This window comes from Notamacropus eugenii, chromosome 4 (genome assembly GCF_028372415.1).
Source record: "Notamacropus eugenii isolate mMacEug1 chromosome 4, mMacEug1.pri_v2, whole genome shotgun sequence".
Taxonomy (NCBI): Eukaryota; Metazoa; Chordata; class Mammalia; order Diprotodontia; family Macropodidae; genus Notamacropus; species Notamacropus eugenii.
Window position 1 is genome coordinate 58,168,887 of NC_092875.1, and position 15,255 is coordinate 58,184,141.

Genomic DNA, 15,255 nt, shown 5'->3' on the forward strand with positions numbered 1-15,255 from the left:
GAGCCCGTGGAATATTTATTTTGGATGTTTGGGATACAGAAGCCTTGACTTCTGTGTCTTTCCCGGATGGTAAGCATTGTTCTTCTTCATCAGAAAGAAAGGGAGGAGATATCTGTTCACCAAGAAAGTAGCCTTCTATGGTCTTATTTTTTTTCCCTTTTCTGGGCATTTTCCTAGCAAGTGACTTGACTTCTGAGTGTCCTGTCAACCCCCACCTCGCGTCCAGGTCCGCCCAGCCAGCACTTGGGGTCTGAGATTCAAATGCTGCTTCCCAGCCTCTGGGTTTTGGGTGGGGGCAGGGCTGCTATTCAGTGTGAGATTAAGTTCAGGTGCTCAGGTGGGGGCAGGACCGCCTCAGGGGCTCAGTTCCCTCAGGGGGTTTATGCAAAGATCTTCAACAATGGATCCAAGTTCCTGCCTGCTTTGGGAGCACTTGTCCATTGCTGCCTCCACTGCTGCCTCCTGAGGTGGACTGAGTTATGAGGACACCCCACTCCCCTCTCAACCAGCCAAAGAGACCCTCTCACCAACCTTCAGCACCTGTGGGTGGAGGGACCTGCGTGGCCACTGGAAATTCTGTCCCTGAAGCCTGCTTGTATCTGTTCCTCTTGGCGCTGTGTGGCAAAGGCAGGGTTGGGCTCCGCTCCAGATCCAGTGTGCAATGAACTTTTGGTGTCTGTTTTCAGGGCTCTCTGGAACAGAAATCTTGTCCACTCTGTTGTTCTGTGGCTTCTGCTGCTCTGGAATTTGTTGGGAGTTCTTCTTTACAGGTATTTTATGGTCTGTGGGTTTTGGAGCTAGCATATGTGTGTCTTCCTACTCTGCCATCTTGGCTCCTCCCTTTAGATACATAAAATTAAGGGGTGAGAGAGGAATATATTGGGAGGAGAAAGGGAGAAACGGAATGGGGCAAATTATCTCATAAAAAAGGTAAGAAAAAGCTTTTTCAGTGTAGGGGAAAAGGGGGAGGTCAGAGCAAAAAAGTGGAGCCTACTCTCACCACATGTGGCTTAAGGAGTGAATAAAATACAGACTGAATTTGGTATTTCTTAAACTACAGGAAAGTGAGGGAGAAAGGGATAAGTGGGGTGTGGGGGCGATGTTAGAAGGGAGGGCAAATGAGAGGAGGAGGGTAATTAGAAGTAAACACTTTTAGGGAGGGATAAGTTCAAAAGAGAGAATAGAATAAATGAGGGAGCAGGATAGGATAGAGGGAAATATAGGTAGTCTTTCATAACATGATTATTTTGGAAGTCTTTAGCAAAACTACACATATACAGCTCATATTGAAGTGTTGCCTTCTCAGAGGGAATGGGTGGGGAAGCAAGAAGGAAGAGAAGTTGGAACTCAAAATTTTAGGAATGAATGCTGAGAATTGTTTTTGCATGTAAATGTGAAATAAGAAATACAAGTAATGTGGTACAGAAATCTATCTTGCCCTACAGGAAAAGAGAGAGGAAGGGAATGAGAGAATGTAGTGGTGTGATGGAAGGGAGAGTAGACTGGGGGAAGGGATAATTAGAATGCACAGTGTTTTGGGGTGCAAGAGGAGAGATGGGGAGAGAATTTGGAATCCAAAGTTTTGTGGAAATGAATGTTGAAAGCTATAAACAAACAAACATAAATAAAAAGAAAAAAAATGAAATTCCTGGGTCAAAGGGTCTGGACAGTTTAGTCACTTTTTTATTTCCATATCCAAATTGCTTTCTAAAATAATTGTACTGATCAAAAACTCCACCAAAAATGCACATTATGCCTATATTTCAACAATTCCAGCATTAACTATTCCTTATTTTAATCATCTTCATCAATTTACAGAATCTAAGTTAAAAGATGCAGGTTTTTTTGATTTGCGTTTTTCTTATTAGTAGTCATTTGGTGCATTCTTTCATGTGGTTGCTAATAGTTTGAAATTTTTCTTTTAAGAATTGATTGTTCATATCTTTTGACAATTTATCTAAGAAAATGGCTATCATATATACATATGTATGTGTGTGTATGTGTGTATGTATGTATGTATATAAAACAAAGACATACATGAGTGTGCATGTCTGTTAATTATTTTTATACCTTGGATTCCAAACTCTTACCAGAAAAGTTTGATACAATTTTTTTTTTCTGAGCACCTGCTTCATTTCTTATCTTAGGTGGAACAATTTTGTCTGAACAGAAAATTTTCAGGTGCATATATTCAAAGTTATCTATTTCATTTTTGAGATTGTTTCTATACCATGGTTGCTTAAGAAAATAGTTCCTACCCATACCTGTGAGAGACATCTGACCTCCTTTTCTTCTAATATTTTTATACTATGTTCTTTAATATTAAAATCACATATCCCTTTAGAATATATTGTGGAAAATTGTGGAATGAAGTATTAGGCTAAGTCTACAGCTAGGTCTATACTCTGCCAGAATAATTTGTAGTTTATCCAGCAATGTATTTAATCATATAGGGAGTTTTCTAAGTAATTTATGTTTTTCAATATATCAAAAATTGGGTTATTGAGTTGTATTATCTACAGTTCTCCTGTCTGGATGACTCTACTTGTCTTCCTCTCTGTTTTTTAAGCAATACTAGATGATTTTGATAAATTATGCTTGAATTTGATATCTGGAAGTGTAATTTCTCCTTCACTCCTCCCTCTTTTAATCATTTTCCTTGTCATTCTAGATCTTTTATACTTTCATATGAATATTATTATCTTGCCAAGTGCCATAAAATGTTCCTTTTGATATTTTATTTGATATAATAATAAACATGTGAGTTGACTTGATATTAAATTATATTATCATTTTTATTATATTAGTATGGTTTAGCCATGAGCACTCTTTATCCCTCCAGCTATTTAGGTTGCTTGTTATTTCTTTATATACTTATATAATATTTACATAAATATTTTATTTATTATGACAAATTAATCCCAAATACTTTGAGCAATCACTATTCAGAATGCGCATTAGCTGATTTTATTATCTATTAATTTTGTTACTAATACAACATAAAAATGCAATTGATTTTTAGGTCTTATTTTATAGCCTCCAACTTTACTAAAGCTTTTTAAAATGGTCTCCATCAGTATCTTTGCTGATTACTTTGAATTTTCAAGTAAATATCATTGGCAAGTAGCAATATTTTTATTTCTTCCACAACTACCTGTATACTTTTCTTTCTATTGTCTTTGTTATTGCTAGCATTTCTAGAAATCTATTAACTAATAGTGGCAAGAAAGGGCATATTTACTCCCATATTTACTGGAAAAGGTTTCAATATGTCCCATTCAATATGATATTTGCTTTGGCTTTAGATAGATACTTTTGTGACATTTAAAAAGATTGCTTTGTGCTTATCCTTTGTAGAGAGTTTTGCCAGAATAAGTGTCACACTTTGTTAAGACTTTTCTTACATCAATTGATATGATCATATAGATTTTCATGTTTAGATTTTTAATATGTTAATTATGTTGGTTGTTTTCCTTTCTTTTCTGGTATAAATTCAATCTGATCATAATGAATGATTTCTTCAATAAATCACTTTAACCTGTTTGATAGGATTTTGCTTTAATTTTTTGAATGGCTGCTCACTAATAAAGTTGGTCTATATAGTTCTACTATGGTGCATATTTCTCGGATTTAAGTGTTAGAATTATATTTGCTGCCTAGCACAAATCTAGTAGAGGGCTTTCTAAGTTTTGGGGAATAATTTGTTCAGTATAAATACTAATTATTTTTTGAAAGTTTGATAAAATTCTCCCACAAATCCATCAAGACCAGGAATTTTATTCTTGGATAGTTCCTTTGCAGCTAATTCTATTCCCTTTTCTGTGGTTAGGTTATTTAGTATCTCTATTTGGTCTTCTGTCTGTTTGGATATGTTATACTTTTGAAGACTTTTTTCTATTTATTTTATTCTTGGTTTTTTTTTAGCATATAACATTATATGTTAATATACATTCACATATATAATAGCATATAGTATACACAGTAGTATAACTGTGTCTATTAGCGTTCTGGTTATTCCTTTTGTTTCTTCTGGTTTTATGATGGATTTACTTTATCTATTCACATTTTATTGATTTCATTTCCCATTATATTAGCCTTTTCAAAGAACAAGTTTTTAGTTTTATTTATCATTTTTATACATTTTTTGGTTTCTAGTTTGTTTCTATTCTAGTTTTAAATATTTATTCTTCTGTGTGTTTTTCTAAGTTTACTTACATCTGTTTCTTGGCTTTCTAAGTTTTAAATGTATATTCAATTCATTATTGGTTTTTCTTATTTTATTTATATACCTTTATATCTATATTCTAGAAATTTTGGTGGGTTGCATCATTAACATTTTTCTTTCAGATTATTATTATTTCTATTATTTGTTCATTGAGCCACACATTAGTTAGGATTTCATTGTTAAGTCTCCTCTAGGGTCTTTATTTACTTCCTTTTTTATTGTGACATGGTCTTTATTGGAAGTTTTTATTACTTCTATTTTTTATATTTGTTTATAATACATCTTTGTCCCAATATACAGTTAATTTTTGTAAAAGTTCCAGGTAGTATTTTAATTTTGAAGTCTGTTTTTCCCCAGAAATTTGTGCAGATCTATATTTTATATTTATCTTTTATCTTCCTGTAAGACTTATCTGAAACTGAGAGAGGGACACTGAAATCTCCAGCCACTGTTGCATTACTATATTATCATGTTACTGATGACGTCTTCTAGTTCAGTTCATAAGTCCTATATGAATTTAAATGCTAAGGTATTTGGATCATTCAGTTTAAATACTGATACTGGTTTGTTTCTATAGCTCCTTTCAAGATGTAATTTCCTTTTGCATCTCTTTTATGTTGTGAATGTTTGCTTTTTTTTGTCTGTTAAGCTAATTACAACTCCTATTTTATTTTAGTTTGCTGCATGTAAACTTTTTCTAGCCCCTCATTCTTCTACATTGTATGTCTTTTTTAATGTGTTTCCTGTAAGCATGTGTGTAATGCTGAAATATTGTGGTGTCTTATTCTCTTATCTAATATGTCACTTTTTTCCATTTTGCTGAATTGTTTAAGCCATTCATATTTAAAGTTGTAAGAGTTGCATTTACATTTCCCCTTATTTGCCTTTAATATTTTTCCTAAACTGGGATTTTCCCCTTCTTCTTCTGTAAACACAAGACAGTATTATCAGTTATATCAGCCTAATCTATTTTAATGCAACCCTGTTTCCACCAGATCTTATCCCTTAGCCTCAATCTCCATTTTTTGTGTCTTTACCTTGTATTAAAGTTTTGATCATAGTTTTTTTTCTTGTTTTCATCTAGTTATTTAATTCTTCCCCTCAGTTAAGTAGTTGAGTAGAATTATTTCTCTCTTCCCCTTCAGCTTGTTTTGTTTAATAGTTTTTTAAATTTTCATTTTCTGTGCCTTTTTCCAAAAAAGTTTCTTTTTGTCATTTTTCTTTATTATTCATCTTCCTTTTTGTCTATTTGAAATTTCTTTCACTTTGATTCTTGGTCTTTAGACTTGTTTGATCCTTCTTTACTTTCTCCATTCCTCATGGAATTAAAGTTTTGAGATGTTTCTTAGGTTCCTTCTAAATATTTTATATGTTGTTACCTTGTAGATATTGTTCCTTGGCTCCCTTTATCTTTATTATAAAATTGGTATTTTATAAATACCAATTCAGCTTTGTGTTAGAGAGAATGTTGCCCCATGCTAGGAATTTTCCTGCATTCAGGATTGTTCGTTCATTGTTGATGTTGGTCCTTCTCTTAGCCATTTTTTTCTTTTGCCTCAAAATCTCCTCCTTTGGTCCAAGAGTTCGCACTCTTCTGTGTGTTAGTTGTACCCAGGAGCTCTGGGTTCTTCTTCTGAGGCAGGATGCCTGAAAATTAGAGTCATTTTCTCTATCTCCTCATTGATTATCTCTCTTCTCCCATGGAAACAGTCATCAGTAGTAGTACCCCCTGCCACCATTGATACAGAATTCCAGCAGGTTCTTTCCCCCTTTTTCAAATCTCTCCCCTTGCCACCTCACTCATTCTCCTATAGAATTTCTCCTTCCAGAAGGATTACAGGATTTATTCTCTGTTCATTGGTAGCCTTTCACTTGATTAAGTTACATCATCTACTTCCATCTATCTTCTATTTCTCTATTTTGTTCAATTTCCCCTCAGTAATTTGGTCCCCCCAAAATACTGATTCTTCAGTATGTGGGGTGTTATAAGATTTATTCCATGATATTTCAGGTCTGTTTTTCAACCACTGCTTTTATGTTACTTCAACCTTAACCCTTGTCTCTTTATGTACATTTAGAAAGAAATCTTTTAATGATCTCAGTTATTTGCTTCTTGTTATTGTTGTCTTTGGCTGCTATGGCCTTTAAACTTCTTGTATTTCCATTGAATGTTTGGAGAGCAAATACTTTCTTCAATTCTGCTTTTCTTTCTAGGAATGTTTCCTTGTTATTGATCATCAATTGATCTTTCCATTTACTGTCAGGCTCAGATTTGTAATTCTGATCAATTATGCTCTCTTTCATTTCTTAGGTGAGACTTGCCATCAAAAATTCAAGTTTTTCTTTCCAGTCAGTTATTTCTGCTATTTAGGCCATAAATTCTGCTTTCCCGATTCTTATTTCTCCCTTAAAGTATTCAGGAACATTATGCCATGCTTCTGTGCTCTTTTAGAATTCCAAGGTGATGGTTCATTTTCCTTTCTTGTATGATATCTATTTAAAGAGACCTAAAACCATTTCCTTAGAGATATTGTTTATCCTGTTATTAGTATCTTCTGTGTTGGTTTATTTACTTATACACATTTTCTTTCACTGACTTTTCTTCCTCCTGAAATCTCTGGGAATTTTTCTTATTTCTCTTATTCCTCGCTCTTCCACTCCTTCTGCAGTGATGGGGCTAGATCTCAAAAGCGCTCAACTTTCTAAAACTGAGTAATTTATGGTGCACCAACCATGGCCTTGAGTGGGATAGGTTTAGTGAAGACTTCTCAGATTGTAATTCTTCTCCCAGGGGTGAGGTAAGACTGAGAGGCTCAAGGTTACTATATTTTTAGAACAGAATAATTCCATATAAGGATATAAAACTGTGTAGTACATTAGGGTCTCAATGACTGGATAAAGTTTACCTAATTCTTCAAGGTCTTCATTTCAAAAGAGATTGGTTAGATTTCGTGTCTAGAATGTAAGATCATATTCTCAGCTAATGAGAATAATGGTCATGGAGGGGGAGGGACTTGCGTTAGGGTCCATATAAATCACTGCCTTTTCTTTGTCTTCTGCTTTCCTACTCCTACAGGATTACCCCGCTTCTCCAGAATCGAATAAATCAACTTTCTGTCATCACTTTGAGAGGCCTCTGAGTAATTGATTTATGTAGGGACCTGAGCCATCCCACACAGCCTTGATCTGCAGTTGGAGGGGAAGAGAGCCTCAAAGAGAGATAGTGACACAAAAATAAAACCACAATCCACGCACACAGTCAACCCTGACACTCTCACACTGGGTACTTGGGAAAAAGAGGGGACAAGCGGCGTGATGGTCCGAAAGGAACTGGGAGCAGACTGTGGGCGCATGGGGGACCCAGAATTCCAGCAGGGGGCCAGGAAGCCTGAGCATCGCGTTTCTGGAGGCTGTGGCTCACACGGCCAGAGATCCCCGCTGCCGGGGAAAAGAGGATGGCTACTGCTCTTGCTCTGTCCCAGGATGTGTGCCTATGGCGGAGTATATGGCGGTCCCACACGGAGGGCAGGGGGCCTAGGGAGTCAGTCGGCTGCGCCCCTGTGTGGGGCGGCAAGCTATGCCTCCCCAGAGGCCCCAGGAAGTGGTAGTGGTGCTTATGTGGCTGCTGGAAGCAGGGTAGGCGGAAGCAGCAGCAGCTGGAGCAGCACCCACTGTACCAGACTGCCAGGCTCCTAGCTGGAGAACCTGCTCTCCTTCTACCCCGAGTGTGTTGTGTCGCTGCCCCTAAACGTGCAGTGGAACGTGTCTATACTGTGAGAGATAGACACCAAGTACCAAGGGCATACTGAGTTTTGCCAGTTGAGTTTCTGAGTTTGACACCTCCAGCCTACAGCATGATAGAACATAAGAGCTTTGTGTTGGGAGCCGGAGGATAGGCTTTTGTATCATAACGCAAATTTTCCTTTTAAAGAAGCATTAAAGGAAATTGATGTTGCCTATGAAAAAGTTGAGAAAGAAAATGATCCACATCGGAAGAAATGCCTTCAGCAGAATCTTCAGGGAGCATTAATCAACAGTCATAAACTGGGTGACTAGAAAATTCAAATGGTTGCCCAAACGCTTGAGCTGGTAGAAAACTAGGCAAGGCAAATGGAGGTGCATTCATGTTTTCAAGAGCTTTCAGAAAGTGAGAGGCCTTCAGATGAGACAAAGATGAATTCCAGTCAACCAGAAAGGTCTTCAAGAAGACCCGGAATTGTGATTTCTGCCACATAGCAAATTGGATTGAAGACTGTGATTATCAACCACCTAAAGAAAAGAAATCCAAATCTGCCAAGAAGGAACTTTCAAAGGGCAAACAGGAAAGCGAAGATTCACCTGTTGAGTTCACAATAGATCTCAATGAACCTACATACTGCTTATGTAACCAAGTTTCTTATGGGAAAATGATAGGATGTGACCATGAACAGGGTCCAATTGAGTGGTTTCATTTTTAATGTGTTTCACTTACTTATAAAACCAAAGGGAAAGTGGTATTTTCCAAAGTGCAAAGGACATAATGAGAAAACAATGGGCAAAAGTACTGAAAAAAAAAAAGACAGAAGATGGAGGTAGTAAAGGTCATCCACATTTTAAGGGATTATCTTTTACATAATTCATTTATATTTACATGCCTAACACATTATGTATATATGTGTAATACATACACATTCACAGAAAATGTTTTAGGATAAATGTATAAGGCTATACAATAATTGTTAATCACTAGTAATACTGAAGTATTAAAATTTGTTGTACTTTGATGTTTACTTTTCTGTACAGAATAACCAGATGTTTTAAAGCCAGATGGTCTTAGAACAACATATAGAAAGAATTAAGAACAGTGGGAATATGGCATGAACAAGTTGCTTTTATTTTTTTCTTCAAAAACTATACATTGCATTGTCACTTAAAATGGAAGTGTTGTTAATGGCTAAACACCAAAAAGTTTACTAGCATTTGACTCTTCTCTATACTTTAAAATTTTTAGATTCTTCAGCTGATATGAACTCTATTTTACTTCTGTGATACATCCAACCTTATCTCTAGTCTCATGAAGATTCATTTAAGGAGCTAGAGAGGAAAGTTAATTTAGGATTCCGTGTGGTATAATGTACTCTTATCAGAGTTGCTGTTGTATTTTTCTTAGCAATTTTTTGATACTATCAGTATATTTTGATACTATTTGATACTATCAGTAACCCATTTGTAAGTGACTCCTTTTCACAAAATAACTATTAATTCACCCGTGTTTTTAAAATTTTAAAAAGGTCTCCTGATAACTTGGGCACTAGAGTAGTTGGGATATCAAAAATACTACTATTAGGTTACAGTGACAGAAGTTAAACTGGTGTAGCACTATGGGATCACATTGTTTTAGGGCATTTGTAAAGGTGTATTATTATTATTTTTCCTGATCCTGAAAAAAACAACTCAAAACAAAAAAGACCAAACCTTGGTCTTCTGTGACTTTGGCTGGAAAAGGCTGGTTTCTGGTAAATACTAGATTCTTTCCCTGAGACTTAATGGGGTGTAACAAATCTTCCCATGTCTTATCCCTCATCCATCTATTCCTCTGGTCTCTGGCTGAGTCGTATTGTGTCATAAAATGCTATCATACTACTATCACAGCCTGAACAACTTTTTGCCCTTTAGAACTCAGAGGTACTATGAACTGGAGAATGGTGTTCAGGATTACTTGTTTGCTCCCACTACATGAGAACATATTGTTTCCTTCCACTAGAAAGGAAGTCTCTTGAAGGCAAACACTCATTCATCTTAGGCTTTGTACACCTATTGGTGAATTTGGCTTAGCTTAATGTAGGAATGGGAATTTTTTGGTTTATTATGGATTAACAGTTAAAGGGATATTTTTCCACTATTTGAAGCAGAAAAAGATTGAATATGGAAGAATTTTTAAACTTTGATCATAAAAGGAACCAAATAGGAAGGACAATAGGTAGGGTAGGGTCATAACCAAGTCTTTTAATACATAAAAAATTGCTAATAGCTAAGATGCCAATTTGCAAACCAAGTTCATTGGAAGACATAAATCAGGTGTAACAGCATTTTTTATTAAAATAACATGAAAGATCAGAATTAAGTCTATCATTGAGAATAGTAAATGAAATGCCAAAAAGGTATGCAATACACTTGTTTCTCTTTTCTTTAAAATCTTGCTCCTTATATATCCATGTTTGTGACATATACAGTTTACCTAACTTATTTCCCTTACAGTATAAGTGCAATATTGTTTTTAAATGCCAGATCATAGAATCATATTGTTGCAGAGATGAAAAGGATGTCAGAAATTGCCTACTCTACTCTGTATCTAAGGATCTTATCCATAGCATCCTACCAAGTGGTTATTCTGAAGCTCTTTTGCAGGCTTCCAGTGATGGGTAGTTTAGACCTCTTACATCTTCCACTCCACTTTTGTATTGCTCTCATGAAGAAATTTTTCCAGGTGAAATTTGCCTGCTTGCAATTCTTCATTGGTCCCGGGTCAGCCTTTTGATTTCAAACAAAATGTTTAGAAACTCTTCCACGTAACAACCCTTCAAACACTTCAGGATTATCATGTTGTCCATTCAATACTTCTCAAACCTTACATCCTTCCTCAACCAAAATAAATATTCCAGTTCTATTCAACTAATCCTTGTATGAAACAATTTCTAATTTGCAGTTTTCTCATCTTTCTGGCTACCCTCCTTTAGATATATTTTGGCTTGTTAGTGCCTTTCCTACATGAGGAACAAGAATAGAAAATTATGGACTAAAATATTATCGTAGTAGAAGAAAGACAATTATGATTGTCCTCCTTCTAGACTCCATATTTCTTTTTACTAAATTTAAGATCATGTTAGCTTTTTGATTTTTCTATTTTTGTCAGAATTTAAGGGTGTCCTGCAATCATTAAAGTCCCAGGCTTATTTTAACATGACCTTATTCTTAATAGCCTCAAGTATAGTACTTTATAGTTGTCCCCCATTAAATTCAATTAAATTAGGCCAATTTGATTAGACTCAATTCTGTTTTTTTTTTAAAAAGCATGAACTAGTCCTCTCAGATTCATTTCATATGCAAATCTGATAACCAAATATATCTTCAAATGCTTTATTAAAATAAATATCAAAGACAATGGCACCAAAGGCAAAGTTCTTTGACACTAGAAGCCTCCATTCAAGCGGACACCAATCCATTGATCTTAGTGCAACTTGTTAGCCTGTTTATATTACACTGTATTTAGCACTTTGGGAATAGGACAAATGCTACTATAATGATCCCTTAGAGAAGCATTGTAAGCCAAGAAGTTTTCCCAGAGCTCTTTTCAAGTCATTATTCCGAAGGCCATAGATGAAAGGATTTAGTGCAGGGGTGACTACTGTATACATCACAGTTGCTATCATGTCTTTCTGGGCTGTGTGAGTGGAGGAGGGATTGAAATACACACCAATGATGGTGCCATAAAAAAGAGAGACCACAGACAAGTGTGAGCCACAGGTAGAAAAGGCCTTCCATTTCCCATGAGCTGATGGGACCTTCCACACAGCAAAGACAACAGGAGTGTAAGAGACCACAATGCATATGAAAGAAATTAAAACTACTGGTCCCCCCAAAAGAAGGACCAACATTTCATTGACATAGGTATCAGAACATGAAAGTTTTATCAAGGCATTTATGTCACAGAAGAAGTGAGGAATTTTATTATTTGTACAAAAAGATAGCTGAGCTAACAATATGGCATGTACCATTGAAATGAGATGAGCAGAAACCCAAGGCACAGCCACCAAGAGGACACAAAGGTGTGAGGTCATGATTGTGCCATAGTGTAAAGGATGACAGACAGCTAGGTAGCGATCATAGGCCATCCCAGAGAGAAGGATGCTATCTGAAGCACCAAAGGCAATATAGAAATACATTTGAGCCAGGCATTCTGCATAGGAGATGGCATTACTCCCTAAAAGGTAATTTACCAGCATCTTAGGAACTGTGGTGGAGGTAAAACAGAGATCAAGGAAAGACAGGTTGGCAAGGAAGAAGTACATGGGGGTGCAGAGATGGGAATCAAAACAAATTGCCAGGATGGTGAGCAGGTTTCCCAGGGTCCCAATGAAGTACATGCCCAGAAACAATCTGAAGAGGAATTGTTGTTGCTCTGGTTGGTCAGATAGACCCAAAAGAAGAAAATCCAAGACCCTTGTTTGATTCCCCATTTCTATGAATCCCTTGAATCAAACAAAAAGAAAATATAATGAGGATATGTCAAAAGCACAGAACTCAAAATGAGTTGATTATTCGCAATACATATAACCCAAAGCACCACAGAAGAGCTGGTCCAGAGCCTAAAAGGGCTCTTGGCTCCTTTCTAATTACTAAGTCACCTACCACACCAGTCCAGAGAAGCCAACAGTGAGATAACCAAGGACTAGTGGGCATTATTCTTTCACAACTGCTTCCTCAGCCTTACCATATGCAGTGACGGGGGTTTAATTATAGCAGAGTTAGAGAGTTGAGAGGGTGAAGCCAAGAGGTAATAAATAATGTGTCAAAATCAATTAAGGTCTCTAGGAATTTGGCCTTGGAACTGTATTGTTTAACATCAATGTTTTGAGTAAAGGTGGATGTTACTTAGTACTTCCAATGCATTCCTCAAGAATGAAGGGTTAAAACAAGCAGCTCTAATAACAACATATTTCCATACTTTTCAGTGGAAGTATTTCTCTAGGCTGCTAAAATGTAGTTGAGAAAGATAAACAGATAAACATCTTCAGCAGGGAGATTAAAAACAGTTGTCCAAAGGTTCCCTGGGATTTCAGGAGCTCTTCACCAAAATTCTTAAAACTGTTTCCTATTCTTCTTGCCTATAGTCCTAGATCAATCCATAAAGTACGAAGTTAGCCCAAATTTGCACCACAGTTTCCTTATTCAAATAAGTCCTGGATGATATTTCGGCAGTAGAAGTGTTTACTCAGGCCACTACAGTTTCAATAGTTTGCTAGTCAACAACCCTGGCCCGGGCCTCAAAGTCTCATATGGCATATCTCAGTGATTTAGGCAATTTTTAAAGTTTAGCAGCTATAGGGGACCATTGCACACAGAGCACTGAGCCTAGGGTCAGGAAGTCTCCAATTAAAATCCAGCCTCAGGCAACTACTACCTGTGTAATCCTTAGCAAGTCACTTAATCAAATGGGGATAATAATACCTTGCAGCATTGTTGTATGTTGTGTATATTGTATATTGATTTGTTTGTGTACATGTGTATCCTGATGGAGTATAAGATCCCAGAGAACAGGATTTTCTATTTTGTACTGGAACCTAAGATAGTGCAAACCCCCACATATACTAGGTACTTAACAAATGCATGTTGACCAAATGAATAAATGAATGATTCAGTGATAGATGAAGCACTTACTGGAAAAAAATGGTGCTGATGCTAGACATTGTGCCCAAGCTCCAGACTCCTTGTCCTCTATTCACCCATTGTCTTCCCCCACAAATTGCTGGCCAACAACTGGTCCATGACTCACATTCTTTCCAAAGAATAGACATTAAAGTTCTGGATAGATTTAGTTTTATCAGTCTGTGGAAAGAAATCACATTGGGAAGGTGGAAGGACTTTCCAGGGATTGGGCTTCTAAGAATAGATTCCCTGAGTACCTTGTTAGATGGAAATGGAGTTAATTACTCTGTCATATTTCCTTCTCCTAACTCCCCCTTAGTGACTTTTCACTCAATACTCTTGAGGGAAAGAACTTTGTGATAAAGATTTTAGTTCTCAGAAGTTTACTTTGCTAGAAACACTTTCAGCTAAGCAGAGCAAGCATTCCTTGCTCTCTGCTGGAAGAAAAGGTCCTAGTTACATACTTGTCAGGTAAGAATAATGGGTCAAATCTAATAAGTAATAAATCAGCTGGATTTAAGTCCTTATTATATGCCACGTACTATGCTATACCTAAGGGATATCTGACTATGTGTCTTGGTCCAGATGAATTCAAGTTATCTAACCTAATTCAACTAGGGTTTCAGGTAATGAAAGAACTGGTACCTAGGATTGCTTATTTACTTAATTGGTATTCATTCTGCATACTGTACTTAATTTTGTTAATTAACAATAAGAGTCATCATGATGATCATCATAATCATAGAAGAGTAAAGTGTGTTCAGGAAGACTAGAAGCCTGTTGTTAGAGTTGCCAAGCCCTTTCTGGAGCTACTTTCATCCTTTACTGTCCAATTTCTTCACTAAACTGTCACTTGTGACTTCTAGAAACTATAGGATGCATAGTAGCCACCTATAGTAAACCATTTCAACAGATGGGCTAAAGAGATTGAGCATAATCAAGGGGTGGATTGGGGAAGAGGAGTTTTATCTTATGCTTGTGAAGACTTCCCTCAATGGAATAAGCAGATGAGAAAAGTTTGTTCCAATGGCTATGAAGATGGCTGAAACAGATGCTGTGAATGCTTAGAGCTTAGTTAGACATCAAAAAAGTCGAGATAATCCACTGCATCCCAAGACATCACCAGCCATGCTGACTTTGTTTTGTCCATGGATTTTGATGACTCCAGAAGAGAGATTGAAGTTGACAATTTCTCACAACTCTATCTCACTTAAACTCAATTTATTCACAAATCAAAAGACATCAACAATACCATTATACTTTTTTTGTCTTCCACTTCAAATGATTGGGTGGACTATTTATACCCGACCAGGGGAAGAGTCTTCTGAGCTTATAATGATCTGTTTGCTAACATCTGGACACACGGTACCTTTCTTCTGACATAGGAGTGTCATTTTGATCATCTTCAAGAGTGAAGGACCCTAGTGGAGTGGAGTCAAGATGGCAGAGTAGAAGCAGAGACTTGCTAGAGCTCTCCCCACAAATCCAGTAAAATACCTGTAAAAATGACTCTAAACATATTCTAGAACTCCAGAATCCACACAATGGCAGAATGAAGCACATCTTCAGTCTGAAACAACCTGGAAGGTCCATAAGAAGCACCTATTGTGCTGTACAAGGAGGAG

The 15,255-nt window shown here is 36.6% G+C and overlaps 1 protein-coding gene and 1 pseudogene across 1 annotated transcript; one reads left to right on the forward strand and one right to left on the reverse strand.

Annotated features, from left to right (window-relative positions):
- Positions 1-7,540: 7,540 nt before the first annotated feature.
- LOC140502200 (inhibitor of growth protein 2-like) lies at positions 7,541-8,800 on the forward strand (annotated as a pseudogene).
- Positions 8,801-11,499: 2,699 nt separating this feature from the next.
- LOC140502201 (olfactory receptor 1f45-like) lies at positions 11,500-15,024 on the reverse strand. The gene is made up of 2 exons (XM_072606511.1): positions 14,935-15,024; positions 11,500-12,453 (listed from the first exon to the last, which is right to left on the reverse strand). The coding sequence occupies exons 1-2, from the start codon at positions 15,022-15,024 to the stop codon at positions 11,500-11,502; spliced, it is 1,044 nt and encodes a 347-aa protein (XP_072462612.1).
- Between the last annotated feature and the right edge of the window lie 231 nt (positions 15,025-15,255).